The sequence below is a fragment of the Opisthorchis viverrini genome, assembly GCF_000715545.1.
Source record: "Opisthorchis viverrini unplaced genomic scaffold opera_v5_139, whole genome shotgun sequence".
NCBI classification, from domain to species: Eukaryota; Metazoa; Platyhelminthes; class Trematoda; order Opisthorchiida; family Opisthorchiidae; genus Opisthorchis; species Opisthorchis viverrini.
In genome coordinates this window covers 1,104,204-1,125,315 of record NW_008751795.1, presented here as the reverse complement: position 1 = coordinate 1,125,315, position 21,112 = coordinate 1,104,204, and the positions used below count along the sequence as shown (strand labels likewise).

Here is a 21,112-nt window from a genome sequence, read left to right as displayed (position 1 = left end):
GAGGCCGGAGAGAACGAACTACTAAAAATAGAAGGCGTGAGGATAACCAATCGACACAAAGGAACGCAGACCACAACGCAACAAAGATCACAAATGGACCAATAGATTCACCAAATTTGTTACACTTTAAGTGGCCAATCACGTCAGAAGATAACAGATAGCCCTCGAATGCTATATAAGCGCACGCAGGCAAGGAAGAAGTACCCACTCAACTGCGCACTGATGATGTCTCCTCGTATGGTGACGAAACGTTTGCAAGCCAGTTGCCAAGCTCGGCGAACAGATCAAAATGCTAGCTATCTTCTGTGTAACTGAAAATGACTTGATTTGTTATGTAGATACGTTGTTCTCCCATTTCGATAATCAACACTCGCAAGAAGTGTTACTTTCTTGCACATATTTTGCATCTCGGATTAACGGCCCACAGCGGTCCCGGATAGAGCTAGTAAAGGTTGATAGAATCACTGTAAACGCGCTCTCAAGGGCTTACCAAAAATCATCGCAGCATGTATACTTTCTTGTTACAAAAATAAAGTGATGCGTAACTCGGTATTCAGTGGATTAGTCATCACTGTGCACACGCACATTTTCCATACTAATGTGGGCCTCTGAAGGAAAACAATGGAAGGTTTCGAACAGGCGTTTGCTGTAACTGATATAACGTGAATGACATTTCTTGCTACTCAAGATGTTTCCTTAGATATTTTCCCAACTAGCTGCGGATGATAAGGTGAATTTACAAGTAACGCATGGTACGAATGAAAAACGAGAGAAAACGACAAAAATGCTTGAAATGTCGTTGGGCTGGAAACCAGGGAAGTCGAAAAGGATCAAATCACTTGACAGCTTCTGCACAGACTTAGCTAGCGCGATGGTGTTCACGGTGGCGTCAACAAATTTAAAATTATGAGAACCGAAGTAACGACAATATTTTTAATCTCACACACAATTAGGTGCTTGAATGTATGCAATTTAGTCAAACATTTTGTCCCAGTCAATAGCCGAAAAGCACTGAAACTTGATTGCGTCAAAATTTCGATAGAGATTCTGTCGCATATGTCAGGTAAACCAATGTGGAAAAGCTGAGAAGAACTGTATCGTTGTTTCATCCATTTCGGGAACCATCAAATGAGCACAGCCGGCGAATGAGGTCCGAAGCCGTCATCGCGTAGATGAAAATTTAACCGTTCGGAGTTAAATTTCGGAATCTCCATAAACTAGTGACGAATCCCACTGAACCATCTATTCACTAAGTGGACATATGAAGAGCCAGTCAACATGCGACCACATGACACGAATTACGTGAATGAAGGGTGATTGGGTATATATCACGTTTAAGTGCGATCCAACCAGTGATGATCAGCTATTGTAGGCCGAACGATTTAACTGTGAACTACCAGGGGGAAGGTACGAGCCCATATTTCATGAAATTCAGACCGCTAATTATTTTATGTGGACACGAAAAACCTATAAAACTGTTTTCGGTCCTTTGACGTAGGTTGGCTTTATCGACAAAAAAGAAATGCCCGTTGGAATTTCCAAATCTTATCACATAGTCAACAACTCGCTGTGAACGTAGGGCTGAAATTATAGGTTTGTTGTGGGAATTTTTCCTAAAATCATATGATGAACAGCATTAATGTTAGAACCTTCTAGTATTTTGTTAGCATTTTGAGTGCATCATAAGAAACGGCCTCCTCTAATTATATCGGCAGTGAAATCTAGGCTACGCTTTAAGGCGTATTACGTTTGTGTTCGCTCTTTCCTCATTTGATCTATGAATGCCACGCCGAATGCAACATAAGCATTATGCAAACAGCAGTCAAAACAGATAGTCTGTAAACAAAGTAGATTGTTACAAAACATCAGGTGTGACTTTATATTGTGCCAGAATGTTTCAAACCGTGTTCATTATTTTCGGTATGAGGCAAAAAGACAGGTTCTCTGTTTTCACATTTGCGACATTTTCTGCACCCATAGAAACAAATCATCAACGACAGCTGCCAGCTGGTTTTCTTAAGAGACTGTACAAGAGAGCTTATTGGCACGAATGCATCAAACTTTCAACACAGCATTAAGTATTCTTATATAGACCGTTTCTGGATCAGGATGCGCATGCTGATTAGAACTAGACAGCAGTTAGCCATATATATACAGGTAGTTTATTGAAATATATTGCTTTAAGCTCACACAGCAAAACTTTGATTTCTGTTCGCTTTCTCTTTCCACTAACAAGGCGTCTGTGAACACCCATGTCGGTATTTATTACTGTTAATTTTAGCCGTTCATCCAGTTCAATCAAAACTAATGTCCGACAGCAACGTTGAACCAACGGAGTTTTCAAAATTTGTTGTTTCAGCCAGCAGTCGACAACAGCGGATCATCTGGTTGACAGTCATCTGTTCATTGGCACTTTGTCTGTTGCTGGGACTTCTACTGCTTCTCAAATTTCACAAGTCGGCTCGGCATCAATGGCGGTAAGCCTGTTGACTGTGAAACCAAGCTATATATCCTCAGAGATCATGCCAGAGTAATTCAGTTGGGTTTGGTTTACGAGCTGACCCGTTAGTTTTTGTACTATTCTGCAGTTTGTGTGGCCATGGAAAAAAGGGCCTGATCTATGCGTTCTCCGAAAATATTCACAATTCATGGCGTGACCTTCTACGAGGCGTTTATCAGCGGATTTCACTATGCTAGAAGAATTAATATTTGGTGGCGAAAACTCAGTATATGTTTCATTTGAGGTTTCATCCTGCGTTTGAATACGACATACACGGGAAAGTCCGAAACTTTGCGCAGCTTGCTTTCCCGGTCGAATTTCTTTCAAGTGAGAATAAAGGCGATTTTTTTTAATGCTTCCCTGGTGTGAAAAGTAACAGCAGGATGTCACAACAAATGTGTGGACCGAGATGCAGTTGCCACTGTTCGTAAATTGATACGAAAAGCCCAGACTAGTGTCATAGTTGTTTGTGATTGCGTTACACACAATACTTATAAAAAAAATTGTCAAAATCCACTAGTTGTTTGTGATTGCGTTACACACAATACATAACTTATCAAAATAGTCAAAATCCACCCCAAACCTTAGCGATCAGACTATGATTAGCTGTCCCATACGGAGCCAATCAGTTTGGCAGATAGAGAATTCATCAGCGGGACTGATTTTTCCTGTGACTTAGCATGGCTTCGTTTATCGAGCGATGGATTGATCGGAGAGTTGATGTGATTTGTTGTGTTGTTTCCATTTGTGATTAGATTTCTTATAAAAAGAACGTCAATTGGTGGACCTTAAAATGATAAGCTCTGGCATGAGTGCAAAGATACGCCTAACACAGGCATGTGCGCATAACTTCGGTTAGGGAACACGCTCGCATTTCAAGATGGGTTGTGACAAGTAAACCATGTAGTTCCCAGCAATAACTTTTGTTCGGTAAAACAGCAGTCGGAGGTTGAAAATATGTGAAGTGCTGAACGCGAAAAGCCACCAACAGGGTTCACCTCTCAATTTTCGATAGAAGTCAAGTTCGTAAATTTATGAATACAATTTAACATTATTTAATAGTATGCGTCGGGTGACACCAACGGCTTCTCCGAAGCGACCTTTTGGCGGAATCGCCAACAAATTGCCTAAGTGTTTACCTTTCAGTTTATGTGATTAGTAACTATTTTCTCAGACTTTTCACATAATGTTCATAGCGGTCGTCGAATTCTCCAAATGAAACATACGTTAGCTAGGCATTATCCACTGAACTGTTAGTTGCGACATGGTTTATGTCTATCTATCAAGCCTACCCATTTACTTTACAAGTAGTGTTCAACAGCTGAAACTTTGAAGTATTTGTTATAATTGCAGAACAATGACTTGGATAACGCCGAGTCAAGGCTTCATAAGTTGTGTGAAATGCACGGAGTGCTGGATGACAATCCATCTAGCTCTCTTAGCAGTTAAAAGTTCAATCAGTTTGGCTACATTGGAACCGGTAAAGCATTTAGTGAGAAAACGCTACCACAGTATGGTAATTGATCAGGTGGCTGTTGATCTGTTCTCCGAGCTTGGCAAAATCTTCAGTGCGCTGAAGATGTCTCCTCGATTGGTGACGAAACGTTTGCAAATCAATTGCCATGCTCGGCGAACAGATCAACAGCCACCTGATCAATTACCAACCAATACACCCGAGCTACCAATATTCCAACACATTGCTACCACAGTATGTTTTCATAAATGAAACTAATCACAAGGTTACTGAAAACTCTTCGACAGCCCTCGACCGGTTTCGCCCTTCTTGGGGCTCATCAAATAGGCGCAGTCAAGTAGATCATAAGGTTAACGGAAACTCGGGGACTGCGCCTACCTAATGAGCTCCAAGAAGGGCGAAACCAGTCGTGGGCTGTCGAAGAGTTTTCAGCAAGCTTGTGATTAGTTTCCTTTATGTAAACATACGGCAATATCTCGAATATCGTGCCAACTGAATCATAAGACGGCCTGTGTGCAGAACATTCAGTTTTAGAATATCATAAACGAGAGTTGAGTCTCTCGTGAAAACCAAATTGTTTTGCAAATGAGTGTATTTCTCGAAAACGCTACTACGTCTACGTCTACTACGCATCCCGCGTGTTGATCATCATCCAAACTAAATTATCGGTGCGAAGCACGCCCCTGCCCCACCAGCCCACGCTGGACGAATCTGCACTTTCACGTCTGAACAGATGAACGTTTTTGCACTTGAGTGATGTGAGTGGAAGCCCGGTTGCCTACCTTGGCTGTGTCGATCGACTGGTGAACCTCTCAGGACTTCCCATTCATGTACGCGACGGCCGCTTGAAACCTGCTGAGCACTTTTGTTTATTTGTGAGTGGATACGGGACCCGTGGGACGCGCGCTTACGTTGGAGCCCGTACATTTGAGTTGTTAAGTTAACGTATTACCACCAATCCACCAGAGCATGTTGGACTGAGTCGTCGTTCGATTTGACGAGCCTAACACCCACCTCCTTCTTGTTTGGTGGAGCGGTGGTAACGCGCTCGTCTTGCATGTCAGGCGTGCGAAGTCCAAACCCTGGCAATGCTGACGAGCTCTAATAAGAGCGAAACTCAAGTCCAATGCTTTCCGTCTTGGATATAGACCCACCAGAGTGACGCAACACCCTCTCGAAACCAAAGGGAAGTTTGGATGCTTTGAATAAGACTAACGTGGTCTACAAACTTGAATGCAACGACTGCGACAAACATTATGTTGGCCAAACGGGAAGAAAACTTGCTACGAGAATTCACGAACACAAGCTTGCCAGTAGAAGACATGACCCAATGTCACTCGTCTCAGTCCACGAAGACAGAGAAGGACACACGTTCAATTGGGGCAATGTTCAAATACTCGCTCACGCAAGAACAAAACGGGGGCGAGAATTTGCCGAGGCGTGGTACTGCACACAAAAATCGATCAATAAACACATCGACATTGACCCAGTCTATCAGCGGTTACGAGCGAAAGAACCACACGGTCACGGGACTCGGAGCTAAGAAACCTAACAGCAACCAACGGACTAATTGGGTCAAAGGAAGACAATCACGAAAAACAGAAGGCCAATTTCTATGGAGGAGAATGTCGGTAGCTCAGGTAGCGTAGATGGTCGTTGGCTTGTTCGCTGAGCTGGGCAACTACCAGATACTGTTAAGAAGCTATATAATCACAGGCAGAATAGGAGGAATTCACCCACTCAACCCTGCACTGACGATGTCACCTCGATTGGTAATGAAACGTTTGCAATCCAACTGCCAAGCTCGGCGAACAGACCAACAACCAAAGCAGGATAACTGTTTACAAGAGGTTGATGCAAGCGTACAGTTTTCCTATCCCCAACCAGTCATAACAAAAGTATGTCCCATTATTTTGACTGAGGAAATGTTATCATCCATCGCGTGTTATCGAGTCTCCCATTAGTTTTAGAGGAGTGGTATGAGATGCGAAAGGTGTCACTTTAAATAGCAAATCTGTCCGACGTTTGAATGTTGCACATAACTTCTGATAGAGTTATTGCATCAAAAGCAACCTAGAGTACACTCATGACGTTGTTTTGAAGCCATGGACATTCTAACCTATTTCATCTGCTTTTCAAGCCAACCGCCAACAACCGAATCCCATAATGAAGAAAAGGCAGAAAAGATTGAATCACATTGCGTGGATCGCGAAAGAATTGTTGCCGAGTTACAAATGGAAGGTAGGTATGAACGTATACCACGGACGTACCGGCTGAAGTACATCCTGGCTAACTTTAGGAGCAAACGGTTTTATGTTTATGTGACAGCTTAGTGTTTGTCAGAACTTACTTTTTATTGGACAACGCCATGTCTTTTGGAGTCTATGATTACACCGAAATGAGAAAAAGAACACGAAATTTGTATCCCGTAGTAATCACATGAGCTTCCGAGGAAGACACTTATGAAATTCAGGTGGATCAGAGAGTTTAAGGAAATCATAAACTGTTTGAGAGGGTAAACGCAGTCAGGTTAGGGTCTTTGAAACTTCACATCCTCAAAGTGTCGAATTTTTGGGCGTGGAATTCTGGCAGATTCAGCATGCCAAGTCCTAAAATGCCTCGTTGATGAGCCAGTTTGCTCGGTTTTGTGTTCAAATAATCACTGAAATTTACCTTATCTTTTCCCATTACGCTGCCTATGTTTGTTCACAAAATCGGAATAGTTATTGAAACTTTCTGAGTCCAGTTCCACTGTAGAGAATCATCAACGTATTCTATATATGTTTGTTCACAAAATCGGAATAGTTATTGAAACTTTTTGAGTTCAGTTCCACTGTAGAGAGTCATCAACGTTATTCTATATAGTGACCCCTGACTTTTTGAATAGGGCCATAACTATCCCAATTTGAGCAGCCTCCTAGAGATTCCTCTTGAGTTATTTAGACATCATGTTATCTAGTAGTTGATCACATCCAGCATTTCATGGTATCGATTAGGCTACCAAACTCAGCTTCTTAGAACTGCAGTGCAACATGAAAAGTATTGGAGAAGTGATCTAGCCGGGGCCATTTATGTTTGTTAACGATGATTTTTACTTTCAGAATAGTTATCACGTATGTACGTATTCGTCCTGCAGTGATAATATTGCAGCGCATTGTCAGGATCAATATCGAGGTTGCTATTTTCCGTGAAGATAATGATGAAGTAACAGTGATCATGACTGTTCTTGGAAGAACATACGATTTACATTTGTCTTGTCTTGCTAAAGGTCTTGATCATGCCAAGGCAAGTAATCGGGCACCCATAGGTCAGGTTTTACATCCTTTAATAAAAAAGATGTAAATACCAATTGCTTACCGATTCACGAAAAAAGGCAATGAGACCGACCCCTCAACGCCCACCTTATAGGCTTTGATAAGTAGCTTACTGCTCTGTGAGTTTCAACCACATTTCCCGGAAAAAGGGCGTCAACCATACTAATCAGAAACTTCATGAATCAGGGTTGAATGAATCCACTTTCGTCCCAATATGGGAAGTAAACACATCCACTGAAACTGGTACAAATTGGACTTCCCACGGCCACATACGCACTATTCCACGAAAGCGAAACTATATATTTTCGCAACGTAGTATGAGTACGTTTTTGTATTTGAAACATAATGTTGTGTGCAGTCGAACTATTGAGTTGCTATATCAAATTATTTTGCCCGTTGTTCGTAGTCCGTGGCAAGTGGAAGCGAAGCTCTTGCAATTAGTCATTTTACTGACCATTCTTTCAAGGTTCTGTTTATCTGAAGTGAGATGTTGTCCACGGCACAACATCAATGGACCACCTATGGGTGTGGTCGCTCGTTGTATTGCTGAATAAGGGGCATCAGTAGGTCGTAATAGTGCGATTGTCAGCGCCCCAGACGTTTCGATCTGCTCGCCCTGTTCACGAAATCAAAAGTAAGTATACGGATGAACAAACATCACCGCCGGAAACGTTGAAACGACAAGTGACTTTGCGGGTTTTTAATCTGTGTCACGCAACCATCTATAATGACGTAGATTAGGTCGGATTTCAAGCCGAATGAATTTCAATGTAGTTTTAGAAAACAGGTTTTATCCTGGCCGGGTGTTTTGAACGCACCTGGAGCGCAACAAGTATATAACTGATATTCCATCCCTACCTGAGGCTTTGTTGCTGTTCCTCAGTTACCGTAGCATGCATGGCGTCTATTTTCCTACTTGTTATTTAGAAGGACGCATAAGTTCATATTTCGAGATGACTTTGCGAAGCAATTTCAGTTTGCGACTGCATAGAGGACTTAGTCCCTCATACTTGGATGACAACCAGATAATGAGCTCATTCAAACGAAACTCGCTCTAAGAAGTAGTTTTTCGTGAGAACAAGATATACTGGGAGTTCGGTTGCGAGCCTCAGTCTTTCCCACACAAAATGTTTACAATGTGAAATGGTGCGTAATTTGAACCAATATGCCTGTAGAATGGGCCTTGTCGGCTGCAGCTGGTAGTGGTGTCATGACACGTGACTGCATCTGAAATACGATGTCTAGGTGCACCTATATGCCAAATTCACTAGATTAGGCTACCTGAAATTGTCTTTCCCAGAATGTGAGTCGACGTATTAGGTCTTTTTAGCGATCTATTTGCCTGTTCGTCTTCGAGGTTAGCTATATTCAGATTATGCCAATGTTGTGGATGTAAACCTCATCTTCCTCAGCGTCATGTGTTGTGAACGTTCCACTGACATAACTCGTACTTAAACAATCGTGATCTGATTGATCGTGATCTACGATCCAGGTATTCATCCCCACCTACAAGTATTAAACAGTGAAAACTGTACTGGTGATGAAAAAATTACCAGATAACTACATTGCTTGATAAAAAGGAGTGGAGAAGTCCGGTGGTAATAAAAACTTGACCCAACATTTACCAGGAGGCAAGCTGCATAGGCGATTTAGTCGACGGTCTGTATTCAACCCTGACGGTCATAGCAACTATGGGTACCCTCCTTGCCTTGGAGATTAAATGAATGCAGACCATATTTACCTACTTCGTCGATACTACTGGTACAACAAAAAATGGACTAAATTGTACCGTGACATAACAGGTGACATGATTGATCTCTGACACACAGTCTAATTCCTCAGTTTGTATCGGACCAGGTGGAACCGGGTTTTGGATGGAAAATAAGGCAAACGTTTGAGTACGGAGTATCCTCTATTGACTTCGGGCATCGAATGCACATTCGTTACGCTAGCATGCCTATCCGGAAAGAAACAACCGGAAAATCTGACCAAATCACAAAAAGTTCGATTGGCAAACTTTCAAATTTTAGTGTGAAAAGCTAGGTTTTTGCTTCTACAAGCAAATAGGCACAGTAGTAAGCATCCGGGCATTTGCTATTCCAAAAATGTCATTATAGTCGGTGGCAGTGCACCACATTCCTTCGGTGTGACTTCCAAACTTTTCCATCCATTTCACTAGTCACCTTGAGTATTCACTGAAGGTAAAGAATGAACAGCACCCAATGACTCATCACCTATTTCGGGGAACCCGGTATTTAGACACAATAGTGAGAACAACTTTATCTTACACAGTCAAATCCAAATGGATTATACATCAAGATGTTGGATTTTGATCGGGTGGCAGTTGGTTTGGTCGCCGCGCTTGGCAGTCGGCTTACAGGCCGCAATCCTAACAATATTTAGATATGTTGCCAAAATCAAGATGTATAGTCCTCAGAACACAAGCAAAATTGAAGCTGTTATTTGTTCGTGTCCAGAGAACTTGGCATTTTTTCGCCACACTAGGTTTTTAGTCTCGTATACAAAGGTGTAACACACATTATCGGACCAAACAAACTGTTAACACGGAGATGCTAAAGACTGATTTGCTTAATGCTCAAAGTGAACAGCGAAGTAACTTGAGGATACTTTTAACCATGTAACACCTAGGGAATGAATTCATCTATGTTGTTTACTAAAATCTATTTCTTACTTTGGCGCTATTGAACTCGAATTAATAGTCGCGGGTATTTTGCGAATTAAATTTTCCTAAGCAAGTAAACAGAAGTTTTCAAGGTCGTTACTCTTGTGTTTACTGGTCGAAATTTTAGTGGACTGTGGTCCTCTGCTCGAGCTAATCTCTCCCCTCACTGTTGTGCTCAAAACGTGTTTTCTTCATTATGCCGGGATTAGATGAATGTTCTTCTTTGTTGAACAAATCAACACATGAAGCAACTGAAGAAATTGATCCTCAAGTAACACCACCCGTTATTACATCTTTTGAGAGGGCAACGGCAAACAAGGATGTTGTTGTAGAGGAAGTGACGGCGGAAGGTGTATCTATCGAGGATAAACAAACTTCGTGCAAGGAAGTAGCGAAAACGTACAAGGAACTGGATCCCGAAAGGATAAACATACGATTCACAATTGGCGAAGGTATCGTTATTTCTTTCATTCTATATTGTGCGGGAGTATAATGAGTTGGCTGAGAAAATTACGTCCACGTTAAATACTTGTAGCTGGTTTACATAACTGTCGAATATATTGTGACCTCTAAACACAATACAATCCGGGACTGGCTATATTTCCCGATTCTGATTTTCAAGACCAACGTCAACAAGAAGCTCCAAACTTTTCTAAAGAGAAGAATGTCGGTAGCTCAGGTAGCATAGATGGTCGTTGGCTTGTTCGCTGAGCTGGGCAATGTGGTTGCAAACGTTTCATCACCAATCGAGGTGACATCACCAGTGCGTAGTTGTGCGTAGCCCACCGTAACCCACCGCTACGCACAACTACGCACTGATGATGTCACCTCGATTGGTGATGAAACGTTTGCAACCACATTGCCCAGCTCAGCGAACAAGCCAACGATCGAGCTCTAACCTGTTCTGCATCTTGTGATGTGGGTCTAGAACTCCTTTCAATATTTTCCACGACGAGGCCAGCGGTATGTGTCCGTACACTTCTCGTCTGTTCAGAAACATGGAACAACCCAAAACAAGCATATCCTTCCTGCCAAGTCACAATGTTTGCGGACCATTATATTATATTGCGTTCTACGTAACCAAAATTTTAAAAGCGGAGACAAACTCGTCGACTTGTACATTTGAATTGTCTTTGTTTCACGAAATGACTTCTAAGGTTTAGTGTAAAATATTGTCTGCATGCGAGAAATCTTCTAATATACGGACTAATTTCTGGAATATTATTCACCTATAAGCAAGTGATTGCGTAGAAAATTACCGTGAATTTTGTTGATACAATACTCAAACATTCCCACAGAATTTTTCTGAATAGTGATCCCCAAAGCTTTGAGGGGGTTACAACAGGAACCGTGTTTCTACAGTAATTTAGTCCCAATTGATGAACAATGAGGCTTATATACGTATCCCAAAAGTTAAAAATAATCTGCTGTTGTTTATACATTCAACGGTATCAGTTAAAATGGTCCCTGCTGCTGAAAACCCTGTAGCCTGGCAATAAAGTCTTGGTAGGTGCTTCTACCAGAGAAGCTAAGTAAGCATTGGGACTCTTCCACTGTATTATAACCAGTGAATCAGTTGATCATCTTATGGCTCTCACGAGATGATCTGAAAAAAAGAAAAAAACCCGTTTCAGTGAACGTCAAGGTAATTTAGAATGTGAAAAAATCAGTGTATGAAAATTCCTTATACTGGAAAATAATCACATGGAAATGCAAGAAATATTATTCTGGTTAAAATAAACGAATGACGATGAAACACATTTTAAGCAAGAGAGTGTTTGCGTCCATTATTCCTATTGGGGTCGACTTTAGTTTCCAGTTTATTTATGCTCCGAGAACAAAAGCAGATGGTTTCAACTCACGAAAGACCACAATGCTATTGGTGGCTGATCGGGTGGTAGTTGATCTGTTCGCCGAGCTTGGTAATTGGAACAGATCAACTACCATCTGATCAACCAACAGTAGACATATCCGAGCTGCCTATATTTCGACACGGACACAAAATTGCTGTATTTTGTCCAAGACCGGATTGGTTTAGTCAAGGGAATACTAAAATGCTTCACCTGAGAAGGAAGTTTCCAGTAGTCCGAGTGGAAGTGTGCACTCCGTGAACTTTCAAGTAAACCTCTGAACCAAAACAAGTACTTTTTTTAAAGTATTTGTTTTGATACACGTACAGATGTTAATATAAAATCCAGCGAGGTTTGGCGTGTTAGTGCAGCAGAAGGCTTGGAGCAGAGCCTATGTAAACGTGCGGCAAGTAAGCGATTCAGTTCCTAGTGTATACGTATACAATTTGTATTTCGGCTCTAGAAAGCGCCAGGGCAACATTTCATTATCTTTGGCTAGCGGTGTACATTATCCCTTAAGCTGACTGAAGGAAGTAACTCAAGGTTTGTACCTTATTCCATCATCCAGCGTTGCAAGCATGGTCGCTGGGTATTGAGTTTTTGCATTGACACGCCAGATATTAAATCCCTCTTGCTACGCGAACCCCAAGTGATTTGACATCATGTGTTCCACGTGACTCCCACAGGTGAATTTGGGAAAGTTTGTGCTGGGGCGTTTGCCGAATACACTTTAGTCGCAGTTAAAATGCTCCACCCGGATGTCCCTGAAAAAACGCAGCAGGACTTTTTAAAAGAAGCTGATACAATGCAACAACTATCGCATCCAAATATTATCAAGTTGGTTGGAGTCGTGACGCGAAAAGAACCCCGGATGATTGTCACTGAATTCATGCATCATGGGTCATTGGACAAATACTTGCAAGTGAGTGAGACACAATCAGACCCAAACTTGGCTAGTGTGTGTGCATCTTGCTCGTTCATACTTTTGGGGTACCAAATTTCAGACCACCAAAACAGCAAACGGTCGCATATTTATTAATCACCAAGCTTTTCATTTAGAAAACGTTGAGATTTTTGCCTTCGTTCACGGCAGTTAATGAATGCATTTCTAAATTTTGGATAACGCGTGCATATGTCGTAAGCTGAAGAAAGCTTTCAGGAAATTGGAGGTATTTTGCTAGGAAGGCCGTTTTTATGATACTTCCACTCTGGGGTTAGAGAAAATTCTTTTGCACCCCATACTGGTATGATCGAATTCACATATAACCATGGCACATGTGATTTCGATCTGGGTAATTGGAATAACTGATCAGAATAATCCAGGAACATTCAGGTACACACTATTTTGCAATTCTAACTTCATAGCACAAATTCACATCACATTTTGCGGATGAGTTGCATTAAAGCCTCCGGTAAACAACCCATTCAGATAGCTGTGTAATAAAACTGTACAATTTAGTGCAGTTGGTTGTTAAAATGCAACCTTGAGCGTCTACACAGCACTGCAACTTCTGCAAGTTCCATTTGTGATGTTATCGATCAAACGAAATGGCGCTTGATCCATAAAAACGAACTTGGGCAACAAGTTTTAAGATTCTAGTTGTAACGCAATGAAGTGGACTTCAGCATGCTTTCATGTAACTGCCTATATTGAAAACTATTCAGTGCATAATGGATGTGGGTTCCGCGTCCGACATGTGACTATGACGCTCAACGGCCCACTTCCGTTTAACTTCGCTACAGTTGCTTTTACGTGCGTGAGCTCTGTACCGGCTTAAAAACTATGACTCCTTGACTTACCCTCGAAGGACTTTAAGCCATTTACATTTCCGGTGATCTTAGCCTGCGCTTGCGTCCACTTGCGACCGCGTCAAGTGTGGAGCCATGTATCACCTCAAATAACATGATAAACTCAAAGAGTAGATAACTGAAAACCTATTAGTGACCAGCAGCGTGTTCGCATTTTTGATTTCCAAACAATTGCGCAAGAAAGGAAATATATATGGATAGAACCATGGTTAGTGCGATAATAGTGTGAGTGCATCAAAAATTAGTCACTCGGATGAATGTACAGTTGTTGATCAGATCACCTCTGATATACTCAATGATCAGGAAAATTACCTTGCGAATCGTCCGCCATTAATCGATTATGGTTCGCTAGTGCGCATTTGCGTGGTACTTCCTGTTAACCCGCTTCCGTACGTATCGTCTTTAAAGTCAACTGGGGCAATGCGTCCATGTTTCGAGTGATGTTTGGAATTATTAAAAGAAAATAAATGAAGGCTGCTCATTGATTACGTTCTGTCAGTTCGTGATGAAACATATCCAAGCAAAGCGCTGATCTACGCGAACATGTTAAAATAAAAGCACTTCTAGGCACTTAGGGTGATGCGGCAATCGGTGCGATCGAATAATCTTTTATGTTCTGTTAATTTAAGACCCGGGGATTTAATCATCCCAAAATTACTTATTCTTCTGTAGAGTACCAGCATCGCATCACAGCTTGTGGACTGCCCGATGTACAAGATCACGTGGGTAATAAATGTGATGCGATTTCAAATTACAAGGGGACATTCTTCTGAAGCCTTTTCATGTTTCTCGTTCGGGAATAAAATAGAGGAAACATTGTGGTTTTGGGCTTCAAAAGTCTATGACAAACGTTACCCTATTAATACAAGAGCAGACTAACTTGATAGAAACATTCTCGGGCCACTTGAACCTTCCCTGTTTGTTTAAGCCAAAACTCTAAGTTGCAGTCAGTTGAAACGCATTTGGCCTGAAGCCTTACTATCCTGGAATAACCCAAATGGTTTTTGGTACTTTTAGAAGTTACAAAAATGGTTTGGTTTGTGAATGGTTTGCAATCAATTGAGGTTATTTTGACGATCATTTATACATTCCCCAAACTGTTGAGCTATTTATTTTATACCTTCAACGTTCAGAGCCACGTAAACATTTTTACCTCTTTCCCGGGATATCTTCGTGGTGTTCATAAGAAAGTAGTGTTTGAGACGTCTGATGCTGGTACCGTCTACGTCCAATTTAAAAATGGGGCTTCCATGTATAAAAATTTTCATCTTTGAGGCTTTGGATTTACTTTCTTGTAACTTCTTTCAGGGAGTTGGAAAATCAGTCAAATGCTGTGGTTTACTGCGCATGCTTATAGATGTCTGTGAAGGAATGAAATATCTCTCGGGACTTGGCTATGTTCACCGGGTGAGTACATTTAAATCGGTAGTACATTTTGCAGGAACAAGATTGATGGGCGTAAATTGTCACGCGGTTTTGGAGTAAACTTACAAACCAAGGGATTATTGAGTTTTTGAGCGGTTAAACACTGTTTTCCGCGAACCCAGAGTTGTTTGGTTTTTCCGTCTGACTACCGGTAGGCATTTTCACCAGCAGCTATTCGAAAGACTGGGAAAATATGGCAGCTGGAATGACACCGTCTCTGTTAAGGTCTTGTGACTATTCTCAAACACGCTGATCCTTTTCTTGATTTGTGTGACTTTAGCCAAACACAGCGGGGCGATAAAACCACACATCACTCCGGCCGTCAGATCTAACAGGAATGTTCATCAAAACCACTAGTGGAAAGGAGAAAAACTAGTCCAACGAAGTCAAATGATAATTCCTCGTAATACCGTCTCAGCAAGAAAGGTTCTGGGGATTTTATCTGAGGCTTTGGCCAAAAACCCGTGTGAATCACGAAAGTTTGATTAGGAACCATATTACCCCGCTAGTCGGCGGTAAACTTCTACATGTCCGCACACTCAACTTGGTATGCCTCAGAATATACTAAGTCCCAGGTTGAATAAACAGATTTTCAACGTGTAAAAGGAACAACTAAACAATCATTAAGCACTTGTAGCTATCAGATGCGTGTAATAATATACTGAAACTATAAATTGTGCCAATTGTGGAAACATGAGGTTTGATCTGCCAATAAACAAAGGATGTTTTAATCTTTACGGATTTTGGACGTTGCTGAACTGGGAGTCCAACTTAGAGTTCACTTGGCAACAGGCTTTTGTGACTTGGATGCTTGACGGATGCCTTCCTCCAACTTTGGCGGAGTGTGAGGTTTTCAGTAGGTTTCGGGTATTCTGAGATTATTTTAATGAATCCGAACTTCCACACATTTCATGATTGTTTGTTTACAAGTTAAGGAGTGAAAAAACTTCAACTTAATGTGAAATGAAATGGTCAGCCTTTCAAAAGTGCGCAAGTAAGACCGAGACATGGAATAGTTGTATTGTTCAGAATTCATGGCTCTGGATTAGGTCTGAGTTAGTGGATGAAAATGTATTGTCCTGAAGAGTATGCCAACTTATTGATTGGAAATTTCCCGTTTCTGTGACTTCAACTTGTTGGGATTGCCTAAGATTTACCAGTTCAACAGCCCCCTGCCTGTAGGAGAGTTTCCGGTTTTATGAGCTGTCTGGTTACATCCGCTTTTCATAGATTGAATATGCATCGGTTTAGGAGTGAGGTGCACACATTGTTTGCGTACTGTTTGATCCGTCCAAAACAGCTGATTGTGGTTTCTTTGGGATTGCCCAAACTGGTGTTTCTAGTGATTTACTGTGGAAATCTGAATGAGAACTCAGATTTGGTCTGCTAGCATTTATCTTTTATTGCAGCCTGCAAGTAAGCTAAATTTGGTCTTGAAGAGATATTAAAGTATAATGTCACAAAAACAAAATAACCAGGAACACTACGGTAGGTTAGGCAAGCAGTTGTTTTCTAGGTCACCTTCATTTATCGACGGATACCAAAAATTTGGTTTTGTCCAGCCGAATATGGGAGGTTTTCGGGCCAGGCTTACAAGATACTAATAAAGGTAACATGTTTGGCAAACTAGTTGGTGAATAGTCTTGAACATGACGTTGCCCTGTCGTACATATTTTGGCGTTCCTGGAGAGCCCTAATCTTTGCAATCCACCTGTGCTAATCAGGAAGTGCTTGTACGTTTGAAAGTAATGTCCTGACCCTAGATTTGTAGTTACGCCGAATCTGCGCATCTGATTTTACAAACGCCTTTCACCAACACACACACACGTCTAGTATCGGAGTTAATCAAACGTTCTCTTCGAAAATGTTTGCCGATAAACTTCAGTGGACAAAGAATAACCAAGCATTTGATGGCTATTTTCTATTCGAAAACTCAGAAATCACAACCAGTCGTTTCTTGGTCGGTCACCACCCGTTCACACCCAAAACCCCTCTTAATGCATTACACACTTTAAATATATGAATTAATTCACTGGTGAGACGTTAAGTGACAGTTCGCCCTAATAAATAAAAAGGAAATGGCTTGTTGTATCTGCAGCTTTAAGGTGTAACTGCAAATGTCCGTTTGATGATGGTTCATTTAACTGGAATCGGTTCCGGCCACCTAGTGTGTCGTGAATAGGCCGGAGGTAACGTGTGGGGCAAGCCTACTAAGCGAAAGTAATCCAGAATCAGTCCAAATTCATAGCAAGCAAGCGACTCAAAAATCAACATATTTAACCGGAACTTCCCCTTTTTAGAGTGTGGTTGACCAGTACAGTAGGTTATACACTTCACACGAGGCTTGAGCCACGAAATGAACATTTAGGCTGGGACCTGTTGTGGTAAGTTTTTGTATGTGTATGTATATGTACATGAAAAGACCTGTACCGTACACAAGACTGGTATAGACAGCGACTGAGTTAACTCTTGTACAAGAGCATGTCAGATGGTTGGGCGTATTCTTGGAATATATAACAGTTTTCAACAACTTTCGAGTCCCAATAGGATAAGAATAGTTGGTTGCATTGGAAACAGGTAATATATTTCTGCAGTGTATTATTGATTTAAGCTAAGCAAAATTACAGAGAATTAAACACCATTCTTTGTGCTAATTTAATCGATGCAAACTCTGAAACCGAAACAGGCACACAAGTATTCGAATAACATTCCCCGGTTGGCATCAATCTAATGTGTATGACAGTTAATAGCTAGTACCTAATGGTGAGGTATTTATGTCAGTGGGGAAGACGACTTTTCGAGCCGTACAAAGGCCGCCTTGTGTTTCAGCTGGAGCCATTTGATATGCAAGTCAGTGTATGTATCGAAATATATTCAAATCAGGTTCAAGTAGAACGTAAGGATGACGGAAACCCGGGGCTGCACCTACAAATCAGGTTCAAGTAGAACGTAAGGATGACGGAAACCCGGGGACTGCACCTACCTGATGAACCCCAAGATGGACAAAACCAGTCGCGGGCTATGGAAGATTGTAAGAAGATTCCTTTATGATTAACAGTGCTTTGTAGCGAAAATGGCAGGAAGGTTGCATGTTTTGTTGCAAATGTTTACTGTGGATGCAAAACGTGTTAGAATGAGGAAGATATTTTGCGTGACCAACGCAGACGCGGTTAACTAGTCCTTTATGCAGCTACGCGGTTGTAACTCATTGGCAGTTGTGTTGTAGTTCCGCTGCTAAACGACTGACGTGTTTTCCGTTTTTTCAGCCGATTTTGTCAGCTGCAGCACAACTATTTCTCACCCTTCCTTGGTGAGACCTAAAATCATTCGAGTTACAAACATTGTCGTCTGCTGACAAAATTGTGAAACATGGCTGGTAATGTACTCTCACGTTTGCTCTCAGTGTGTTATGCGCACAATTTCGAATCACGATTTTTAATGTTTACGGTAACCCTCAGCGTTTGTGGCTGGACAGTGTGAATCCATCATTTACTGTGGCTCTTAGGATATGTTTGTAAATAACTACTTCTCTCCCGAGTAGTAGAAGCCTGTTCGAACCGTGTGTGTGCATATTAAAAGTACCATCGACTGACTTTCACGTATTCAACAAAACAGCATTGGAAGCCTTCATTGCTAGCTCACCAAGTAAATGCTGATACGATAAACCTGCTAAACCACGTTAGTAATGATATTTTACAGAAAGCGGAAAATTCTCAATTTCAGGACTTGGCCGCGAGGAACATCTTGATCGATGAAAAGCGGACATGCAAAATCTCCGATTTTGGATTGGCAAGAAAAATTGGAGAGAAACTGGTTGACGACGCATATACACTCACTGTGAGTTTGGTTTTCCCGAATTGATTCATCAAATCCCATTTGTGATTTCTACCATATAGCAGCATCTTTTATTTGAGTGGCACGAGCCGTTTTGCTCTTATGACATTTACTGTGTTCTAAAGACCTTCCTAATGTATCGTTTTCTTCTGTAGGGCGGGAAAGTACCTATCCGATGGACAGCTCCCGAAGCGGTTATTTATCGGAGATTTACGATAGCAAGTGACGTTTGGTCCTTTGGTATAGTGAGCTGGGAGGTATTCAGTTACGGTCAACGCCCATACTGGGATTGGACCAATCAAACAGTGATTTCCATGTTGGAACGTGGCTATCGTTTACCCTGTCCGGAAGCATGTCCCAAGGAAATGCATTGTCTTATGTTAAATTGCTGGTCCGCGAAAACTGAAAAAAGGCCAAACTTTGATACACTTGGTGTATACCTGGAAAAAATTCTGGAAGACGAAGAACCATTGGTCAGTTCCCTACCGAATGGAGAGCCCCATTCAGGAAGCACCTCTTTCAGCCAACCGACCTTTATATTGCCAACGGCAGAAGCGTTCACGAATTTACAAATCACAAGTAAACATGGGACCAAGATGCGTACGGAACTACCAACGAAGACTTTCCAGCGGGGTCAAAATACTGACGATAGAAATTGTACTACTCGCGTTCATTATGAAGGATCCAAACTGAAGCACTCATGTAATGTCCAGGAATCAATCATATCGCAAAACGGTACCTACTATAATGTTCCACAGAATAAGAATGGACTAGAACCTGCCGTAAACTCAAGAAATACTTGCACTAGAAACATTCAGAGTTCCTTCCCAAACAACATTCTTAATGGAGATAGAGTTTAGACAGCGTCGGGCTACGAGTTGAAAAAGGTTCCACAGAATAAGAATGGACTAGAACCTGCCGTAAACTCAAGAAATACTTGCACTAGAAACATTCAGAGTTCCTTCCCAAACAACATTCTTAATGGAGATAGAGTTTAGACAGCGTCGGGCTACGAGTTGTTGCACTAAGCGATTATAATTTCAACTATTATGTTTACATCTTTTCTACCGGAACAGCTAATGCTCAAAATCGATCTACCGAATAAAATATCCAGTACTTGACTGTTCTGAATGATTACTATTTTTTGGGGGGGTGGGGGTGGGGATCATTCAAGTATCCCAAGTGGTCCCCAGACGGTGCCATTTTCACGAAATAATACCACAACTGGAAAACGTTTTTGACAGTCAACTCAACGAACAAACATTCTTCTGTTTAAACGATGTACCATATTCATGGGGCAAAATTCTGTATGGATTTTGGTCGGATGGAACGCAAAGCGCATGAAATGAGGCACATGTTCCACGCGATTACGCTGGGAAATTCCAACAAGTTTGTATTTATGGAATCTGAAGCAGATTGGCTGGACAACAATATTCAAACAGTCATTAGGGTTTTTCGGATTTTCTTCATGGATTTGATGAAATTCTCAGTAAATTCACAATTTCTTCCTAATGCTACCAACTGGAAGTGCTCTGTTCAAATAAAAAAACCTCGTTGGTTGCTTGGGCTACTAAACTGAGAAGAGCCGGTCAACACAGAATTATGATATTCGACTACCCAATGGGAATCCGTGGTTTCGCATATCCCTAGTGATTCTCGAAATCCGAGTTGCTGATAATCCTCAGTGAGAAAAAGACAGCTTCAAAGTATTCCTCTGCTTTGTAGCATAGGCTGGCTTCTCTTGTAGACTGAATTCTGTATTAAAATTCCATAATCCACTCAAACTATTATCAAGTAGGTGAACGGATCCTGAAAAAAAGTCTATCTATGCACCCTCTTTCCTCCAAGATGGTTGAATGCAGCGCCGAATACAGTCTAAATCAAACCCTCTGTTACTGTTCAGCTGTGTGTAGGCTCTTAGTTGCGCCATTGTTGTCGATCGAAGGATTCGATTCGACTCCCAGCCATCAATTCTTGCAAAAAATAGCAATGATAGTGACGTAATACAATGCTCATAAAGTTGCCAAAATCCTTCGACAACTCGCAACCGGTTTCGATTTTCTTGGGGCTTATCAGGTAGCCGCAGATTCGGTTGATTTAGGAATACTCATATTTGTGTGGGTCTGAGAATCAAAGTTTGTAGTCTGTCTGTAGACTCAAATTCCAAAGCGGAACTGAATGGCAAACAGTGGCACATGGATCACAGACATGCAAAGCGGTTTC

The 21,112-nt window shown here is 41.5% G+C and overlaps 2 protein-coding genes across 2 annotated transcripts; one reads left to right on the top strand and one right to left on the bottom strand.

Moving 5' to 3' along the window:
- Positions 1–4,922: 4,922 nt before the first annotated feature.
- T265_06610 (hypothetical protein) lies at positions 4,923–10,442 on the bottom strand (the record flags this gene model as incomplete). The annotated part of the gene is made up of 5 exons (XM_009171914.1): positions 4,923–5,075; positions 5,568–5,676; positions 5,711–5,847; positions 7,743–7,904; positions 10,347–10,442. The coding sequence occupies 5 exons, from the start codon at positions 10,440–10,442 to the stop codon at positions 4,923–4,925; spliced, it is 657 nt and encodes a 218-aa protein (XP_009170178.1).
- T265_14076 (hypothetical protein) lies at positions 6,116–19,964 on the top strand (the record flags this gene model as incomplete). Its single annotated transcript, XM_009171919.1, has 6 exons — positions 6,116–6,215; positions 10,181–10,423; positions 12,508–12,743; positions 14,939–15,037; positions 18,755–18,892; positions 19,045–19,964. Coding segments are annotated over 6 exons (1,521 nt in total), but the record flags the coding sequence as incomplete, so codon positions are not given.
- Between the last annotated feature and the right edge of the window lie 1,148 nt (positions 19,965–21,112).